General features: G+C 47.1%; 1 protein-coding gene across 2 annotated transcripts in view; it reads left to right on the top strand.

Annotated features, from left to right (window-relative positions):
• LOC119952955 (paralemmin-1-like) overlaps positions 1–7,001 on the top strand; it is a 382,432-nt gene extending 375,431 nt beyond the window's left edge. For both annotated transcript variants that reach the window (XM_038776595.1, XM_038776594.1), the window contains exon 8: positions 409–7,001. In XM_038776595.1, the coding sequence (XP_038632523.1) occupies positions 409–1,088 (680 nt within the window). In that variant the 3' untranslated portion in view covers positions 1,089–7,001. The remainder of the gene's footprint in view (positions 1–408) is intronic.
• The last annotated feature ends 13,237 nt before the right edge of the window (positions 7,002–20,238 follow it).

The raw sequence follows: 20,238 nt of genomic DNA, 5'->3' as shown, positions 1-20,238 counted from the left end.
AGGCTAAATGACCTCCTTCTGTGCGGGAATAATGCAATTACCCTATAAATTGTAAGTGCCAACCATGGTTCAGCAATAGCACTCTCACCTCTAACCTGGAAAGTACCCGCTCCAGGGACTTGGGCCCATAATTTAGGCTGAAAGTTGAGTGAAGTACGGAGAGAGTGTTGCACTGTCGGAGGTGCTGTCCTTTTGGCCAGAGTTTAAGCTGAGGTCTGATTTGCCTTTTCACATTGGTGGAAAAGTTGCTTACCTGAAGAGTGAATGGGGAGCTGTCCAGGGGATTTATCCCTCAGCCAACCTCACCAGAAACCAACTTATGGGGTAATTTAAGGCAGCCTTTAGCATATAGTTATTCTTTTCTCCGCTGCTTATTCACTAACATTTGGCTCTTTTGTTGTTGCCCAGCAATGTTTGCCGTGGAAATTACAGTGGAGAAGGACAATTTAACAGGGGAGACTAAGATCTTGTCTACCACTAGTGTGTCTCCCAAAAACAAGCAGCAAGGTGTCAAGGTCTATGAGGATGACCTCAAGGTGATCCACGAGATGCGAAAAGGTGATGGAGCAGTGGAAAATGGAGTTCATCTTCTAAGTACCATCGAAGTTGACGAGCTGATACAGAAAGCCGACAAGGTGACAGACCTCAATAAAGCAGTGATTACTGATGGGAAAGGACATACTGTTCAACTTGAGGCTGACAGTCTAAGCCCAGAAAAGCTAAAGCCAGATGGGATAGCTGGAGAAAATCTCAAAATCCTCCAGAAAACCCCAGGAGACGGCGCAGAGCCAAGCAAAGATAAGCCAGTGACCATGATTTTCATGGGATACCAGGATGTTGAGGACGAGAACGAGACCAAGAAGGTCCTAGGGTATGATGGAACAGGCAAAGCAGAGCTAGTGATGATTGAAGACGGCGACAGCAAGAATGAGAGATCAGTGGAGAGTCAGGCTCCTCCAAATGGCACTGCTGCAGAGCCTGGGGCCCAGACCACTGAGGAGAAGCCAGATGGGAAGGGGAAAGAGGCGGTCGACGATACGAAGGACCTGAAGGATAAGCAGCGTTGCCAGTGCTGCATTGTGATGTGATTGAGTCCTGTCTTGCTCTTATTGTACAGTTGGAATGTTATATGTTCATAGTCTTCAGATGCACCATATGTCTTTTAACGTAACACATGCTTTCAATTAGGGATGCAAGGATTGCAGCTAATCCATTGTGTCTTAGCAAAGACCTGCATTTTTATTGGAATTCAGTCAGAGCGTAAAATAAAAGCTGATTGGCTGAATGGCACCCTAAACATCATCCTTTGAGTACAGTTGAGCTTCACTAAAGTTACCTTGATGATGACATGATGGTGCTGTAATGTCCTATTAGATTCATCCACAATGTGGAAGCTGCATAAACAATTAACCCAATATTCAGTTGAGAAAAAAAAAAATGCAATTAACCCTCTAAAGGGGCTTTTGTCCAGGCTGTGGGGTAGGAGGGCAAAATTGTCAGTTGCGCTCTCTGGAGATTTTTTTGTTTATGCATTAAAAATTGGCCTGGTCACTTTATAGCATCAGGGCTGATTGGAATAGGCTGAAGGCCTTTCAATTTAGTCCTTGGCAACCCCTTTTTCTTTCAGTGACTCTCAACCAAAGTGAGATGAAAGACGAAAGGCAAGTCAAACAGCAGCTTCTCAAGTTTTTGTAAAATAAAGCGGGAGACTGGATGACCTAATTTAGAAAAAAAATTTGAAGAGCGGGCAAGATAGCGAAGGGGTCAGATCTGGAGAAAAAGGGATGGGTTGGTGCATTTATTTTGTTTTCTCCAAAGTCAGGATTTAGGTATGTCATTTACTTCATGGGGGAAGCATTCCAGCAATAAAGCCTATCCATTATCATTTGAGTATCTATGTTACCGTAAAGAGGTTCTTTATTTTGCTGTGACAATTATTTCCTGAACTGGAAACAGACTAAGTCAGCCCTGAAGAAACAAGGTTTCTCAAAACCTGTCAGTAATGAAAGGGTTAAAAATCAGAGTGGAAAAACTCAAGGTATTATTCCACATCACTCTCATTTTTCTGTCATCTGCTCAATCAGCAAAAAACTGTACACACATTCATGATGTTTGGTTCTTGCTTTTATGCAGTCATTACCTCCTCCAATGTGAATCCAATCAAAGTGATCCTTTATTGAGCCACAGTGCTTTTGAGTTCAATCTTTCTATTTCATGGTAAACTATGATGCCTTAAAATCATCTGAATAATCAAAAATAAATTAATGTCAACGCTTCAGCTTGGTCATTTTGGATCATAACTAGTTCACCAAAGGGGTTATAATATCCTGGAGAAAATCTAATTGCTGGACAAACTTGATAGGGTTAGTTGAGGAATATTCAGGACCATGGGGGAAGTTTTGCTGTCAAATAATGGGCTTCAGGACTAGAATCTTTTTGAGTACCCAAGAAACTAGAGAAATTACCTACAAGACCGCACACCTCTTGATTTATTTTAAAAGAAACAGAAGGTGCCACTCACCAGCCTGACTTGGAAATATATTGGCCGTTCCTTCACTGTCGCTGGGTCAAAATCCTGGAACTCCCTCCCAAACAGCGCTGTGGGTGTACCCACACCACATGAACTGCAGCGGTTCATAAAGGCGGCTCAGCACCACTTTCTCGGAGGCAATTAGGGATGAGCAATAAACGCTGGCCCAGCCAGCGAAGCCCACATGCCATAAATGAATAAAAAATGAAAACGTCAGCAGGTCTGGCAGCATCTATGGAGAGAGAAACAGGGTAACTTATCACATTGAACTCAAAAGGTTAATTCCATTTCTCTCTCCACAGATGCTGCCAGACCTGCTGAGCTTTTCCAGCACTTTCTGTTTTGATTTTAGATTTCCAGCATCCACAGTATTTAGCTTTTCTTTCCTCTTTTATGTCTTGTTGCTCGAGACAGGATTTTACTGAATATTTAAACTACAGCAGGAATTAACTATGTACAGGAATCACTCGCCTGGCTTCCTTCAGGGAGAGTATCGCTTAGTTTATTTCTCCAGAATATACATTGACTAAATTTGACTGCAGAATGTCCATCAACATTGAAAGATGTTGGGTGGGATTTTCCGTTCATGCTGGTGGGATCTTACTGTCCCGCAAGGCGGAAAACCCTGTTGACAATGGCAGGAACAGAATTTCCCACCACCGGCACCTGGCAAGCCACCATCCGCCGCTGAAGAACGCGCCGCGGAGAGGGGAGGAAAGCCCTCCCATTGTGTGTGCGCTATCAATGATAAATCATCTACTGTTTTTCTACATTGTGATTTCTCGTAATATCCATGTTGAACTGGCAGCTGCAAAATCTTAGTAAATTTGCGGAATTGCCTGTACTTTTTGGATTTTCTAAATAATTGCATCCCTAATTTGAATACATTTTTCTACATGACACTTCAGTCTTGAGCCAGATCAACCTATCTTATACACTGCCAGTCACCATACGCTACTCTCCATATATATGTACAATGTGATACAATGGGACCATTTTATTTTTCTCTGCATGTTCTATAGCTCCAAGCAGATTACAGATCATCGCTAAAGCAGTCAACTGGTGTTGTCCTTTAATTACCCTGCTGCAATCTGTCTGCAATTTTTGTTGCCTCAATACCGAGGGTCCAATGAGGCTAGAGACCGATTGCAACACTGTTGTTTAGATGAAGAATCTCGTTTAATTTTGTACTCCAGATGCTAATCAGATCAAATCGGAATCGACCATTCATCCAGATTAGAGAGTCAGATGAAAGTGACGTGACGCAAAGCTATTCTTAACTGACTGTCAATCCAATCCAGATTGAATCTGATTTGGACAAATCCCCCCAAACTCCAATTACAAAGAGGCACCACATGAAGTCACATATCTTATTGTTCCTAGGCTGAATTGACTTTGTAAATATGTATGTTTGAGTGTGCCCGTGTGTGTATATGCCTGCATGTGCTTATGTGTGTGTATCTGTCTGCCTGCGTGTACGTCTGTATTTGTGAATCTGCCTCTGCCTATGTATATACATGTGTTTGTTTGTGCGTCTATCTGTGTGTGCATGTGTTAAAGTGTAACTGCATGTGTGTGTAAGTGTGCCTATATGTGTGACAGTGTGTATACTTTTTGTGCTCGTCTGTGTGAGTGCCTGTGTGTATCTGCCTGTGTATGTGTTTGTGTGTACCTGTCTGAGAACATGCGAGTGTGCCTGTGTCTGTATGTGAATGCGCCTATATATGTCTGCCTGACTACATACAAGTATATGTGTGCGCGCCTGTGTGTATATGTACCTATGAATGTGTATGCCTGTGTGTATCTATATGTGTGTGTGTATAGAATGTGTTTATGCGGATATCCATGTGAATTTATGCCTGTCAGAGTATGTGAGTCTATGTGTGAGAATGTGCCAGTGTTTTTGATTGTACCTGTGTGTGTGTGTATGTCTGTATGAGTGTCCCTGTGTGTGTGCCTGTGAGTATGTGTCTGTGAGCGTATCTGTACATGGGGAGTGTCTTTGTTTGTGTATGTGCCTGTGATTGTGTATGCGTAAATGCGTTTATGTGTATCTATGTGAGTGGAGTGGTGTGGGCGATTGTAGGTGTATGAGTGCCTATGTGCGAGAAAGAACTCAGACCGATTGGGAATTCACTTCAGTTCTCTCATGTTAATGGTTGTATTTATTTGACTCTACAGCGATTCCAGGCATACCAAAGACTCCACTAAATTTCGTCACTATGAAAGTGGTTTTATTGTTTTCATTAATGGCAACTCTATTGAAAATGGGAGTGAGCAAGACAATCAAATTTCCTTAAAATAGTTTCCCCATTTTGTTGCTCTCCGTAATTGAAAATTCCCAGCCTTCTAATGGAGATATCAATATTTATATACAGAGCTATACAGATATATCTATTTTTAAAACTGGATGCCTTGTGAATGGCATTAGCCCACGTTTAGATTTTACTAGCTTGAGAGATAGATCCAACACCGTGGATGCGATAGATTACATCGTACCACTGAGCATGCTCATTAGGGTAATAAAGTAGTCCCATTTTATTCAAATACATTCCAGGGACCTGTGGCACAAGGTGATCTCACATAAATTCCTAGGCATAGCACAGGTGAAAGCATGACATGCACTTCACAGAGGCAGCATTCATCATGGCTCTTGTGCGCTTCTGGATTTCTGAGGCTTTGGGCTACAGCTCTCTGTACCAGGAAGGCAAAATTATTTCTGAGTGTGGATTCCCTTCATCTATAGGAAGTTAGGCTTTGTAACTAGTCTGTGTTCTTTGTTATTTAGCGCGGGTATGAGCTGTGTTGTAAAGAGATGGAAACACTTAGTAATTTCTTCTATATTACACCCCATTCCAAAATCCTATAGCATATCAGTGGGTTCTTTAGGGGCTTTTAAACACACTGTCCAAAAGACTATTTTACAACATTCAACCAGATAGATTCCTAATATTAAAGCGCATTGGAACATGACAATGATTACATTGGATTCTAAGTTGCAAATAATTGTCGAACTTTGTTTTAAAATGGAGGCTTTTAAAGAAAATCAGTTCCCATTGAAAACTTTAATACAAGAAAATGTAATGCAAATATTTTTGTTATGACATATTATAATTACTCTTGTTTTGTGGTGTGTGTTTTATACACACACACACACACACATATACACCTCAGCCTGTCTGACCTGTTCAAATGTTTATTTGGGAAAACATGGTATCTGGACTCATACAGGATGAATTATACATGCTGTGTGATGTTTGCTCTATATTACAGAATCTAAACAAACCCTTTAGGATGAATTCAACACTGACAGAATTTTTTTTGTGAGGGACGTTGTTTGAGGTGTGTGTTACAGTCAACTCCCCTTAGAAGCATGTGGCAATGAGACTGAGAGGTAGAATGAATTGAAATACTTGCTGGCCTGTAAATACTGTGCGTACAAGTATGTTCCCCTTAAATCTCACTGTCACCCAGGGGAGCAATCAACTTTCAACATCTAGAGGAGATATTAAATGGTGACTGAAATGGAAGGTTTTAACTGGAGCAAGGGTTCCCAAACTGGGGGTCGCGACCCCTTCTGGGGCGGGCAATTGGCGTCATGAGCTCTGAGACAGCACTGGCAGCTGTGGAGCAGAGATTCAGATTTGGCAGCTCTTGGATTAACTGTGAGGCCTGTTCAGGCGCTATTAAAGCTTAGTTACGTTCACTACTCGTCTTGTGTTCATTGATGGCACATCAATTTAATAAACTAAACAGAAAGCGTCCAGGCCTCTGATCCCGAACTGAGGCAGAGGCGGAGACCAGCCACCTTTATACCGAGCCCGAGGGGAGGCAGAGCCATCAGGCAGTGGTTTACCACATTACATATAATACAGTGGCATTTTACCACAATACACATATTATATACTACAGTGGTTTACCACAGGTGCAACATTTTCCTTTGTCTTTGGCGTGACCTAATCGTTTACGCCAACAGAGCCTGCAACATGGTTGGTGTCTTCAGGCTTATTGCTTTGTGTCTATAACACCCAGGCAGCACAAGAACCTTCCACTTGCACAGTGTCCCCCCTCCCCCACTAATAATTCATCCTGGGGTCGCACCAAATGTAAAACATTAAAATGGGAATACAGCAGTTTGAAAAGTTTGAGAGAAATAGTGAACTAGGAGATGTAAGGAGTTAACTATCTGTACCCTTGATGTGAATCGGCCTGTCATTTTACTCCTACCAATGCTTGACTGGGTAAGAGCATGGTCACCAGAAGATATATAAAGAGCCAGTGTTTCATTAGAAAGTTGGAAATGTAAACAGGTAGAATGAAAACTAAAAAGTTAGTTCATTGAGCTAGGTGCTACTCTTACCACACGCACCCAAGTGGGGTTGACTGTATTTAATTGTTTGGAACAATGTGAAATTTAATATGCAAAAATGTATAGTAATCAAAAATAAAATCTAGATGTGGTTAAACGGAATTGTTACTAATGTGATTGAATCCCATGAATTTGGTTGTCAGTCGTAAACTGAGCTAGTGATATAGCCGATACGGGGTTAAGAAAACGTCCCCCAGCTGTCAGCACGGGAGCAATCAACTTTCATGGGCGATTTTAAGTGGTAAATTAAATGGAAGGCTTTAACTAGAACAGGGGTTCCCATGCTGGGGGTCGCGGCCGCTCTGGGCAGACTTTCATTATCACTGGTGCTGTTCGTTTTCCAGACGAATGAGTCTCCATTTCTGCTATTCTTCTTGTGTTTAAAAGATAGTCCGTTTGTTGTTTCTGTTAGCTGAACGTGCCCATTGATCTGAGAAGGAGAGGGCACAGATTAAAGGTAATTAGTGAGTGGAACGAAAGTGATAGGAGGGGAACCCTTTTCGCACAGCGAGTGGTCAGAATTTGGAATGCCCTGCCTGAGTGTGTGGTAGAGGCCGGTTCAATTGAAGCATTCACAAGGGAATTAGACAGTTATCTGAAAAGGAAGATGTGCAGGGTTATGGGGAGAAGGCAGGAGAATGGAACTAGGCGAGTTGTTTATTCAGAGAGCTGGCCCAGTCACGATGGGTTCTGCTTCGTAACAACTCTGGGATTACATAACCGCAGAATTGTTACAGCTCAGAAGGAGGCCATGTGGCCCATCATGTCCGTCCTGGCTCTCCAAATGAGCATCATAGCTTAGTGTCGTTCTCCTGCCTTTTCCCTGTAACCCTGCACTACTATTCAAGTAGTAATCTAATGCCCTTGTGAATGCCTCGATTGAACCTGCCTCCACCACACTTCCAGGCAGTGCATTTCAGACCCCAACCACTGGTTGTGTGAAAAAGATTTTTCTCACATCATATTTGCTTCTTTTGCAATTCACTTTAAATCTGTACCCTCTCATTCTCGATCCTTTTGTAAGTGGGAACAGTTTCTCCCAATCTACTCTGTCCAGCTCCCTCATGATTTTGAGCAACTTTATCAAATCTCCATGTCGGCTTCTTCTCTCCAAGGAGAACAGTCCTAACCTCTTCAATCTATCCTCATAACTGAAGTTTCTCATCCCTTGAACCATCCTTGTAAACATCTTCTGCACTCTCTCCAATGGGTTCACATCCTTCCTATAGAATGGCACCCAGAAATGGACACACTATTCCAGCCAAGATATAACTAGTGTTTTGTATCAGTTCAGCACAACCCCCTTGCTCCTGTACACTGTGCCCCTATTAATAAAGCTCAGAAAATTATATGTTTTATTAACTGCTCTCTCCACCTATCCTGCCACATTCAATGATCTATACACATGTACACCCAGGTCCCTCTGCTCCTGCACCCTCTTAAGAATTTTACCTCTCATTTTATATTGTCTCTCCACATTCTTCCTAACAAAATGCATTGAACTTCATCTGCCGCCTAACTGCCCACTCCACCAACATTACCATGTCCTTTTGAAGTTCTACACTGTCCTCCTCACAGTTTACAATACTTACACGTTTTGTATCATCCATAAACCCAAAATCCATGTACACCACATCAACAGCGTTACCCACATCGACCCTTTCTGTTACTCTTCAAAAAACTCCAGCAAGTTAGTTGAACACAAATTTGCCTTTAGAAATCCATGCTGGCTCTTCCTAAACAACTCGCGTTTTTCCATGTGACTACTAATTCTATCCTGAATAATAGTTTCTGGAAACTTGTCCACCACCGATGTTAAACTGACTGGTCTGTAATTGCTGTGGCAATCCTGACAAACATTTCTGCCCAATAGCATAACATTAGCAATTCCTCAGTCCGCTAGTACCTCCCATGAACCTAGAGAAGAAGATTATGGCCAGCAGCCCTGCAATTTCCACTCTCACTTTCTTCAATATTCTTGGATGGATTTATCCAGTCCTGATGCCTTGTCAACTTTCAGTCCCCACAGCCTATTCAACACTTCCCCCTCATCAATTTTGAACCTTCTAGGGGCAGAGATTCCTTGTCTGTCACAATGGTCTGTGTCGTACCTAACTCCTTTGTAAAGATAGGGGCAAAGTATTCATTTAATACCTCATGCATGCCCCGGCATCCATGTGTAAATCCCCTTTTAGGACCCTAATTGACCCTACTCCTTTTATCATCCTTTCTCATTGTTGTGCTGGTTTTGTTTGTTAGTTCCTCTCTGTCTGTTTAATTGTCTGTATTGAATCATCTTCATTCTGTTGTTTGCCTAAATCCTGGGTTGGATTCTAAATGGGGCTACGTCCCCTCGCCAGCATAAAAAAGATGGCGTTTCACTCCCGAGTTTCCTGCAAAAATTAAAGCTCCATTCACTTACCTTCTGGAGCTGGCAGGGACACTGGGAGCTTCACGCAGCTTTGGCTGCAGATACAGGCCCCCGCACTTCTGGTTCCGAGTCCGCTCATGCGCACGGCAGCGGCTGCACCAAGTGCGATTGGCAGACTCGGACCGCGGACCAACATGCACAATCTAGGCTCCCCTGTTCAGCCGCGCGCTGCTGCATCGGACCGGCGTGATCGCTGCCACAGCCGCTCATAAGGCCCCCCCCCGCGCAGTGCGTGATCCCCCTGGCCCCCAACAGTGCGACTGCAAACTGAGTCCGCAGCCGCCACATGACCGGCCATACCACATTAGTTCCACGCCATCGGGAACTTGGCCAGTCAGGAGCGGAGTATCGCTAGGAGGGCCTCTGGCAATGGCCACCCAGCTGCACGGCGTATGTCACGGGCGAGCGATTCTCTGGGGGCCAGAGAATCGACGGAGCGGTGCCAGGCCCGATTTGGTCGGGAACATCAATTCTCCGCCCCTGCGCCAAATGCGATTTTGGCGCAGGGCTGCAGAGGATCCAGCCCCTTATCTGTAAAAGTTTTTTTTTAAAATTTCCCGGGCCATGTTGTACAATTCATGGAATTCGTAACCCGGTAGGAACTTGGACAATGTTACAGCCCAGGGTGTCAGCTTTAAATTGGGTGAGGAAAATAGCATTCAGCATGAAGATATTGGCCAGGATTATGTCAGCAACCAGTGGCAACACCGTCCTGATTTTGAAACCGAAAGTGGGTGATCTGGCCACATGGGTAGCAGAAGTGCAATATTCACATGCCGTCCAATTAACAGGCAGCAGCGTGCTAGCCAGCCAGTTAGGGGTGTGGAGGGGAGTGAAGAGTTGGCTCAGGAAGAGGCAAATATGGAGCCCTGTGTAGCAACCAGACATCCTGAGCCCTGGATTTTCATGAAGTGCTCCAGTTTCCAACAATTTGCTCAATATAGCTCAAAAGTTTCAGTTTGCACCTTTTTCTCTTTGGAAACAATGAGCCTCCAAGTTACTCTTGCGCTGCAGGCGGAGATCATCTTCATTGGTGGTGCTTTCATCCAGTTTGTGAGGCTCTTTATAAAGAGTTTATTTACCTCAATCTCTTTTACCATTACATGACAAATATTAGAGATTTGATTTGATTTGATTTATTGTCACGTACCGAAGTACAGTGAAAAGTATTTTTCTGCAGCCAAGGGAACGTACACAGCACATACATTGTAGACAAAAATAAATTGACAGAGTACATTTGCAAATGGTACACCGACAAACAGTAATTGGTTAGAATGCAGTAAAGGGGCCAACCAAAGCAAATACATGAGGAACAAATGTGCGGGTTAGGTGGATTGGCCATGCTAAATTGCCCGTAGTGTAAGGTTAATGGGGGGATTGTTGGGTTACGGGTATACGGGTTACGTGGGTTTAAGTAGGGTGATCATTGCTCGGCACAACATCGAGGGCCGAAGGGCCTGTTCTGTGCTGTACTGTTCTAAAGATTCTAAAGTAGCATAGGACGTCGTGAATAGTGTTCCTACACAGAACAGATCAGTCCAAGGGAGAGTCGAGGAGTCTTGTAGCTATGGGGAAGAAGCTGATCAAATGTCTGGATGTGCGGGTCTTCAGACTTCTGTACCTTCTGCCTGATGGAAGGTTCTGGAAGAAGGCAATGCCTAGGTGGGAGGGATCTCTGATAATGCTGTGTGCCTTCCTGAGGCAGCGGGAGGTGTAGACAGAATCAATGTGCGGGTGGCAAGCTTGTGTGATGTGTTGGGCCAGTTCCATCAACACTTCACACTTTTGCACAACCTCAGCGTCTTTTCTCTTCACCCCCTGTCGTTTCTTTTTCACTCCCTCGCTCTGCTCCTTTACCTCATGCTCACTTATTGTCAAAAAAACCCTCTCACACTCTGTTGCACCTGTGACAACCCCCTGGGCTAATGCGCGGTCAATTCCAGACCAGCTCATTCAAGAGTCACAACACAAGTGAATTAACCAATAATTCTTATAAAAATACCGTAAGTTTTGTGCCCTGAGCACCCAATAATTACAGTCACCAGGTTTTTAATTTGAAACACAATTACTGTTTATTTATAACAAGAATAATGATACAGTTGGTTAACTATTAACTAACCTAACTCCCTCTTGAACTTGCCTTCCCACCCTCTACACGTATAGACAAGACAGACAACCACAAAGGAATGGAAGCGGGGGGGTAAATAAGTGAAAAAGAAAAGTCTTTGCTTCAGAAGGAGTTCTTTAGCACACTTTCTTCACAGCAACCTTACAGATTAGAGCCTCTGGTTTGCAGCCAGTAATGGTCTTCTTTGTAGAGTCATTCATTCAGGGTCCCCATAGTTTACAGAAATGAAGTACTCACAAGCAGCAGGCTTTCTGAAGAGACACTGGGCGGGATTCTCCAAAAGGGGCTATGTCCCACGCCCGCGACAAAACGCGCGGGAATCACTCTGGACTTACCTCGAGTAAGTCCAGGGTGATTCTACAATTTGCAGGGGGCTATCAGGGCCCCGGAGTAGTCCTCGCGGCACCGGCTGCCGCTACGGGGTCCTGCACTTCCGGTCGGGGGGTCTGCGCATGCGCATGCCAGTGGGCTCGGTCAGCCGGGCGACATTGCCGAGGTGCCCCCCAGATACCGCACACCTGTGGATTGGTGGCCCCCCATGGGAACACTGGCCGTCCTGGAGCCCCCCCCCCCCCCGTGAAAAGCATCCCCCCCTGCCCCCCACCACCAGGGTGATCGCAGATTATGTTCGCAGCCGCCAGCCGACGTTCCCGCCGGGTAGGACCATGAGAGACCGACGCTGGCGGGTACTCGGCCAACTGTCGACGGGGAATCGCCGCAGGAGCCTCTTTCAATGGCCCCCGACTAACGCCGTGTCGACCGCGTGCGCCCGATTGGCGACAATTCTCCAGGTTCAACGCCCATTCTCCGCCCCCCCCCCCCCCCCCCCCCCCCCCCCCCCGCTGAACACGATTTCAGCGCGGAGGCTCGGACAATCCTGCCGATTTCACATCAATCCTGCCGATTTATTTCACATCAAACTGGGCCTTCAGCTCATGGTTTGAGCTCAGGCCTCTGTAATTTTAGGAATCCAACACCCACCGGCTTATTGGAGAGAGTTTAGCTGGATCTTTTGCGGAGGGATTAAGTTGCATCTCTTCACCAGGCTGTAGAATCAAAACTGACACCAAACTGGAATCTGAGCACTCTGAAAAACATATAAGTGGGATCAGATCAAATCACCATGTGGGCTCATTCATTGGCCATCAGCCAAATTAATCAAACCAAGTCCTCACTGATACCGGCCAGTCTGCAATCATCTATTTAAATCAGCACAACCTTCTGGATTCTTATGTTTGAAATAAAGGTACAGGCCATTTAAAGGCTGTTTGCCTTAAAGTCACAGGTCCATTAATCATCCATGGTTCAAAATGCAACGACAAAAAAATTAAAGGGGGAATAAAGGGATAAACAGGAACCGGGGGAATAAGGGGATAAACAGGAACAAACAGGAAGGACCTTTGCACAGCCTATCGATGAGGCCCTCTCACCAGTGGCTGCACCTGGGATATTCCCACAGGCATCAAAATAATTCTCACCAGCATCCAGAACTGGGAAAGCAAACTTTTTCCCCTCAAAATGATCCTCAGTGGAACAGCTCTAGTGGTGAAACTTTTTGTTCTTCCATCTGTTTTACAACACTTTGTTCAACTGTATGGACCCCTCAACAAAAATAAACTATTTCTCAAATAGCTTTTTCTTCTCAACATATCGAGGAGCCTCCTGCACAGGGATAGCAACTGCCTCCATTTGTGTGGCTTCCTGAGGCGCTGTGGTGTCACTGGGTGAGGACCTGGTGTCCACATCAGAAGCGCCCCGAGAGGGGCCCTTAGGTGCTGCAAACACCAGCTGCTCTTCCCTTTCAAGCCAGCCTCGTCCCCTCCCCCCTCCCCCCCTCCCTCCCCCTCCCTCCCCTCTCCCTCCCCTCCCTCCCCCCTCCCCCTCCTCCACCCCCCTCCCCCTCCCTCCCCCTCTCCCCCCTCCCCCTCCCCCCCGCCCTCCCCCACCCCCCATCCCCCCCCCCCCCTCCTAGGAGATACTGGGACAGTTTGAATTAATTTGCCATTAGTGGAATAGGTTTCTGTCTGGTTTGGGCAGAAACTCATTTCCATAGTCATTGTCTTCCTCAGCTCAGTCTGAGCCATCCACATACCTGGCAGAATTTTTCTATTGGCCCTGCCCTGGCCCATTGTCCCCTTTGTTCTTCGCCGGGATGATCTTGTGATGTGTATTTCTGTCTGGCTGCTTCCAGCCAATTTGTTGCAGGAAAGCTTTCTTATTTTAAAATGTCTATAAACCTTGCCATTTCTGCAGCAATGTTGCCCTAACTGTAAGCCTTGCCATTTCTGTAGCAATGTTGCCCTAACTGTAAGCCTTGCCATTTCTGTAGCAATGTTGCCCTAACTATAAGCCTTGCCATTTCTGTAGCAATGTTGTCCTAACTGTAAGCCTTGCCATTTCTGTAGCAATGTTGCCCTAACTGTAAGCCTTGCCATTTCTGTAGCAATGTTGCCCTAACTGTAAGCCTTGCCATTTCTGTAGCAATGTTGCCCTAACTGTAAGCCTTGCCATTTCTGTAGCAATGTTGTCCTAACTAAGTTTTGCCATTTCTGTAGCAATGTTGCCTTAACTGTAAGTTTTGCCATTTCTGTCGCAATTTTGCCCTAAATGTAAGTCTTGCCATTTCTGTAGCAATGTTGCTCTAACTGGCATGGATGGAGAGTTGCCATAACTTACACATCTCCCGCTCACACAGCTGCTGCCAATGGAGATTACGATGGGTGTGCTGGTCTGTGCATATCTCCTGTGATTTGCTGGATGTGTCTCTCCAAGTGGGTCTGTAGAAAGCCACGTGCACATATGCCAGTGACATGGAGTCATAGATGTTTACAGCATCAAAACAGGCCCTTCGGCCCAGCTTGTCCATGCCGCCCAGTTCTGATCACTAAGCTAGTCTCACTGCTCGCATTTGGCCCATATCCCTCTATTCCCATCCTGTCCATGGCTCCACTCAGGGCCTGGATTTATTCCTCAGTCATCCCCGCATTGGTGTGTGTAGCCTCTGAGAGTTCCTTCACACACTTCACACTGTAGCTCCAGCACCTCCACTTTGCTGATGACTGTCATCGGCCTAAGGCTCAGCATCCCCAGTCCTTCCTACTGTCCTCCGAACGAGAGTGCACTCAGCCATCACAGCCTCCGGCAGCTACTCGAGTATACCTGTTCTCTGCCCACCAGCGTGATCCCGACTTTGTGCATGAATGGATACCCACCAATATGAGGGCAGCACGGTAGCATGGTGGTTAGCATAAATGCTTCACAGCTCCAGGGTCCCAGGTTCGATTCCCGGCTGGGTCACTGTCTGTGCGGAGTCTGCACGTCCTCCCCGTGTGTGCGTGGGTTTCCTCCGGGTGCTCCGGTTTCCTCCCACAGTCCAAAGATGTGCGGGTTAGGTGGATTGGCCATGCTAAATTGCCCGTAGTGTCCTAAAAAGTAAGGTTAAGGGGGGGGGGGGGGGGGTGGTTGGGGGTATACGGTGGATACGTGGGTTTGAGTAGGGTGATCATGGCTCGGCACAACATCGAGGGCCGAAGGGCCTGTTCTGTGCTGTACTGTTCTATGTTCTATGAGAGTACCTGAGATGATTGAAGGGTGCGGAATACTAATGTGAGCGTGGTACTCTCTGAGGTCACCTGCCTGTCCTCAGAGGTGGGGGTCTGTTCCGCAGACTGGGAGCCCTGCTGCTCTTGTCCACCGGCTGTGAGAGAGAAGACTGGTTAAAGGACAAGGTGTGCTTCAATATCTACTAACAACTCATCGTCTGAAGCTCTCTGTAACCACTGGGGGAATACATGAACACTATGTTTTGTGCTCACCAGATGGTCTCTTGCACCCATCAATTCAGCCGCCACCCTCTCTGGCTCCTCACCATCAGCGATAGCCTGCCCTGTCTCCATGCCTTCCAGCTCCAATGTCTCTTCTTTTGGCACGAGGATCACCACGTCTGGCACATCACCTCTAGCTCGCGACCTTTCTCTTGGACTGTCAGCTTTCCTGTCTTGCAGGCGCACAGATATACATTGTTATTCAACTATCAAACAGCCACACAGCCCCACTATCCAACGCAGTGCCACAGGAAAACATCCTGAATACAGTAGTCAGTACTGGCAGTGCAGGAGTCAACTTTGACTAACTGGTGCCATCAACAGTGAGGCTAACATGTATCTGATAACACAATGCTGCTGCCTGGATGCTGCCACTTGCTTGGGTGGGTACCTCTTCCTCCACATTTAAAATATTTTTAGATACCTTTAAGGTTGCAAGCTTAATATTATACACTGTACTCACCTTGCCAGTTCACATCAGGTCACTGATACTCTTTCAACACTGCAGCCAGCTACAGCCTGTGGTTCTCTCTATTCACATCTGTTTTGTTTGACAAGCTGGTCTCCAGACATTCCAAGGGAATAGATCACCCCTCTGAGATCGTGTTGCCTAAAGGAGCACCGAAAGGGTGGCATCAAAACAACCTGGGCACTACCATTTCTCTGCTTTCTCCCATCTCTGAAGTTGCCAGGGCTCTTGGGACACCACATTTTCAAAAGTCGAAACCTGGACACATTGAAAAGCCTTGGGAAGCTTGGGCTCAGTGATAATCCACATGTTGGGCGCCCAATGACAGGAGTCTGAGGGAGGGCAGTTTAAGGTAAGAGGTCATTTGATGACATCTCCCGGATTATCCAGCCTGAGTTGGAAACCCGAATAAGACATTGGTTAAACATGTCCCTTATTCTTGGATCTCATTGGTTGCCTAGCTGTCTTTCAAGGCACCGTGTTCCACTTCGGCTTTTGTGATTGGTCCTTACCACTGTCAATCATTCTCACTTCCACTCCCTCAGAGAGACATTGTGGCCTCTCATAATTAAAACACTGTAAAGAATGTTCATTTTAAGATTAAGCCAGATCCATCATCACTGCCTATTAAAATGGAGGCCAATGGAAGTGCTTCGGGTAACTTGAATCGCCCAGAAAGACCAAACTTGACCTGCTTTGATTTACAACTTTAACTGCACTAATAGGCGGGCGAATGGCAGATTGAAGGACCACTCATAACATGCTAGCTGAGTCCCAACTAACCAACCAGGGGCTGGTTTAGCTCACTGGGCTAAATCGCTGGTTTTTAAAGCAGGCCAGCAGCACAGTTCGATTCCCGGACAGGTGCCGGAATGTGGCGACTAGGGGCTTTTCACAGTAACTTCTTTGAAGCCTACACGTGACAGTAAGCGATTTTCATTTTTTCATTTCAATCAGAACGGACAGGGTGGTGTGTCTCAGCTTCTGACTCAACAACACGTCACTGGAAGCAGTCAGCAAATCCTGTCTCATTGGATCTACAATGACAGTCAACCTGTCTCTCTGTGCTCAGCGCACACATTGGAAAGCCACCCCCCAACTTTAGCCGACAAACAAAACAGGCAGAGAATGTTATAACACCCTGGGCTAATGCACGGTCAATTCCAGCCCCACCTGCCCCGGAGTCACAACACAAGTGAATTAGCCAATAATTCTTATTGTTATGGGCCAGGGTTTAGAGAACCCCAAAGTGTATCATGGAGTTCACCTGACCCACAACTTTTAATAGATTATGGTATGGGAAGCACCCGGCCCACTCTACAGGTGTGGTACAGCAGAAATGGAAAAGTATTTATTTAAAGCAAAACAACGTTTATTCTATGAACTCAAGTTAACCTTTTTAAAACATACAGTGAACATCTTAGGAACCATCAATTCAAATACAACCCCCAAAGAATACAACACTAAGTAACGCGTACGCTGTCCGAAGACTTACAAAAATCATAACTTTTAACAGAAGCACATTAGGTTAAAGTCACTACTGAGAATATTTATAATTCTGAATTCACCAAATGATCAAGAGATAGTCTTTTCATGGCAGAGAGATCAACAGTATACCTGCTCTGTCTGGCTTCAGCTCCAACACTGAAAACGAAACTAAAACACACCCTGCAGCAAACAGTCTAAAACAAAAGTAAAAAGCTGGCAGACAGCCCACCTCCACCCACACTCTGACATCACTAATAAACACCCTTTTCTTAAAGGTACATTTGTTAAACACCCATTTCTTAAAGGTACTCTCACATGACATTGAAAAAATATTTGAAATATTTGGTGTTTAGCTGCCAAGTAATTATAATCACCAGGTTTGTTAGTTGAAAAACTTTATTTATACCAAGAACTATCATGAAAAATGCAGCAAATACAACTGGATAACAACAAGCTAATACCTACTACCCACTTTAACTGTCACACCCTCTACCTACAAACACAAGACAGACAAACAGAGTGGGGGGAAGGGTGAAAAAAAGATATGGGGTGTGATTCTCCATTTGGGAGACTAAGTGCTGACACTGGGACTGAATTGTGGGTGTTCCATAGCGGCGCCGGTCCCGGAGCCATTCTGGACATGCTAATGGCCCAGCACAGGTGTCACATGGAACTAGTGCAATTGCAACAAACACCAGCGCGTGATTCGCTGGGGTTAGGGATTGGCACACGAGAGCCTGACAAGCTACAGTCGCATATAAGCCCCAAATTACTCTAATTCTAGCCAGGAAGATGTCACACTGAAGAATGGCATTGAGTTTCACTGATGCAGAGGTAGAGACATTGAAGTATGGTGCAGATAGCAGAGATCATGAGCGCCATGGGTCCCACCACCAGGACCAGCAGCAGTGCAGGAAGAAGCTGCATGACCTCCTCAGGGGTGCCAGAGTGAGTCACCAGCTCTGTGCAGCTGCAACCACCCTGATCCCACACACTAACCCCCACCTCCACCCCAAGGCAACCACCATCACCTCATCCAACACCCCCCACACCCATCACTTCCCCCCACCCCATGTGGCCCCCACCAGATGGACCGGTAGGCAGTGTTGGGTGAGGGTGAGTCACTACCACTGCCGTGCCCCTGGCACCAACACCCATTCCACACACCCATAGCCCCTCCCCCCCCCCAGAGGGCGATTGAACCCTACTCGCCAGCAGTCTGCATGCACCAAACCCTGTACCACATACCACTCGCATGGCTGATGCCCTGCACAGACAGGCCACGAGCTGCGGATCTCCTGAGCTGCCTGTGCCCGAGTGTCTCACACTGCGCATTCTATGTTCCCCCAGGAAAAGGTGATCCACAACCAGAGGGAGAGAGTGAAGACTGTAGGGGGCCCATCATACCTGTGGCCTGTCTGTGCCGCAGGGCAGAGCTCAATGGACCGGGTCGGCGGGGTTGGAGAGCGGGCAGTTGCCTAGGCGGAGTTCGGCATCAGAGCTGCGATTGAGCGGCCAATGAATTGCCATGTTCCTGTGGCATGTGTGGCAACAGCCCCACCACCACCACCCGAGATCCAATCATGCATTTTGTCTTTCAGGGTCACCTGATGATGAGGCGCATCCATCGGGGCTCCCCCATCCCTAATCGCAACCCTTCGACTCACCAAGCGACAAAGCAAGACCAGCACCCTCGCTGCAAACCCGCAATACCCCAGAGCAAATGTCCGGGGATGACACCAACTTCTCAGCACTGCTGCCACCAACACCCTCCACCATCCCAGAGGCACTCGGCTTGGCTGGGCATTTTGGTGAAAAGGCTCCTGGTGCACGATAGATGCACACCTCACACATGCAGGGGTACACCAAGTGGAGGTAGGAACCCCTGAGGGGACGGACGGTCAGAGGGCGAACCGACCCCAGGGACTAGCTGCCGTCCAAACAGGTCTAGCACTTTTGGAAAGGGCGGTCCCATCTATGTTGGACATGCAGGTGCAGAGCCGGGGGCGACAGGAAGGGGTGTCAGCAATTATCCAGCACCTGCAGGCGCAGCTGGAGAAGACCAACTGCTTGCAGCGACAGGAGGCTGTTCTGGCCATGCATTCCACCCAGGCCAACATCACAAGGGTGGCATCCACAAATGAGGTCTTGGGTGTGAAGGTATTGGCCATGGGCCAAAATGTCCAATGCCTGGGGCACGCTGTGCGGGCGAAGGCTGCGGCACAGGACAGGGCGGCCATGTCACAGGCAGCCATGTATCAGGGCCACATGGACATTACTGCGATGCAAGGCCCAATCACAACAGGCCACGCTGCAGGCGTGAAGACCATTGGCTTGCCCCTGGCTGACTTGAAGCAGACACTGAGGGACCTGTCACAGTCACTGAGTGACGTGGCATGGTCACTAGGTGAGGTGGCACAGTCCCTGTGCTCCATGTCCACGGGCATGGAGACCCTGGTTGAGTTGTGAGCTGGTCTCCAGAACTGGCAGTGCCAGGTGATAATAGAGCAACCGGAGCTAGCTCCGGCCACACCCCCATCACAAAGAGTAGCCCGGGGGCCAGCGGGCACCCCAAGGGAGGAGGAGGTGATCAGGCCCATGCCGGTGACCCACAGGAGAGGTGCCAGAACATCGCAGCATCTCTGAATCCCCCCCACCTATCCCTGGCGCATCCAAAGAGCAACTGGCAGGACGGTGGCACCATGCCACCTATGATATCCAGTAAACTGCTGGGCCCATCCAGGCCCGGTTGCTCCAGGGAACGGCTGCCAAAATGTCCAATGCCTGGGGCACTCTATGCGGGCAAAGGCTGAGGCATAGGGCAAGGCGACCATGTCACAGACAGCCATGATGGGTCACAGGGTCTGAAGCGCAGCAGGCCGACTCCACTCATGGGCTGGGTGATGGGTGGAGGGTGGCAGAGAAGTGGGGCATGGGCGTTGGAAGTGGGCATGGGCCACGGCTCCCTGGGCAGTGAGTGAGTGACCTTTCACCACACA

This window comes from Scyliorhinus canicula, chromosome 18 (genome assembly GCF_902713615.1).
Source record: "Scyliorhinus canicula chromosome 18, sScyCan1.1, whole genome shotgun sequence".
Classification (NCBI taxonomy): Eukaryota; Metazoa; Chordata; class Chondrichthyes; order Carcharhiniformes; family Scyliorhinidae; genus Scyliorhinus; species Scyliorhinus canicula.
This window is presented reverse-complemented; position numbering and strand designations above follow the sequence as displayed.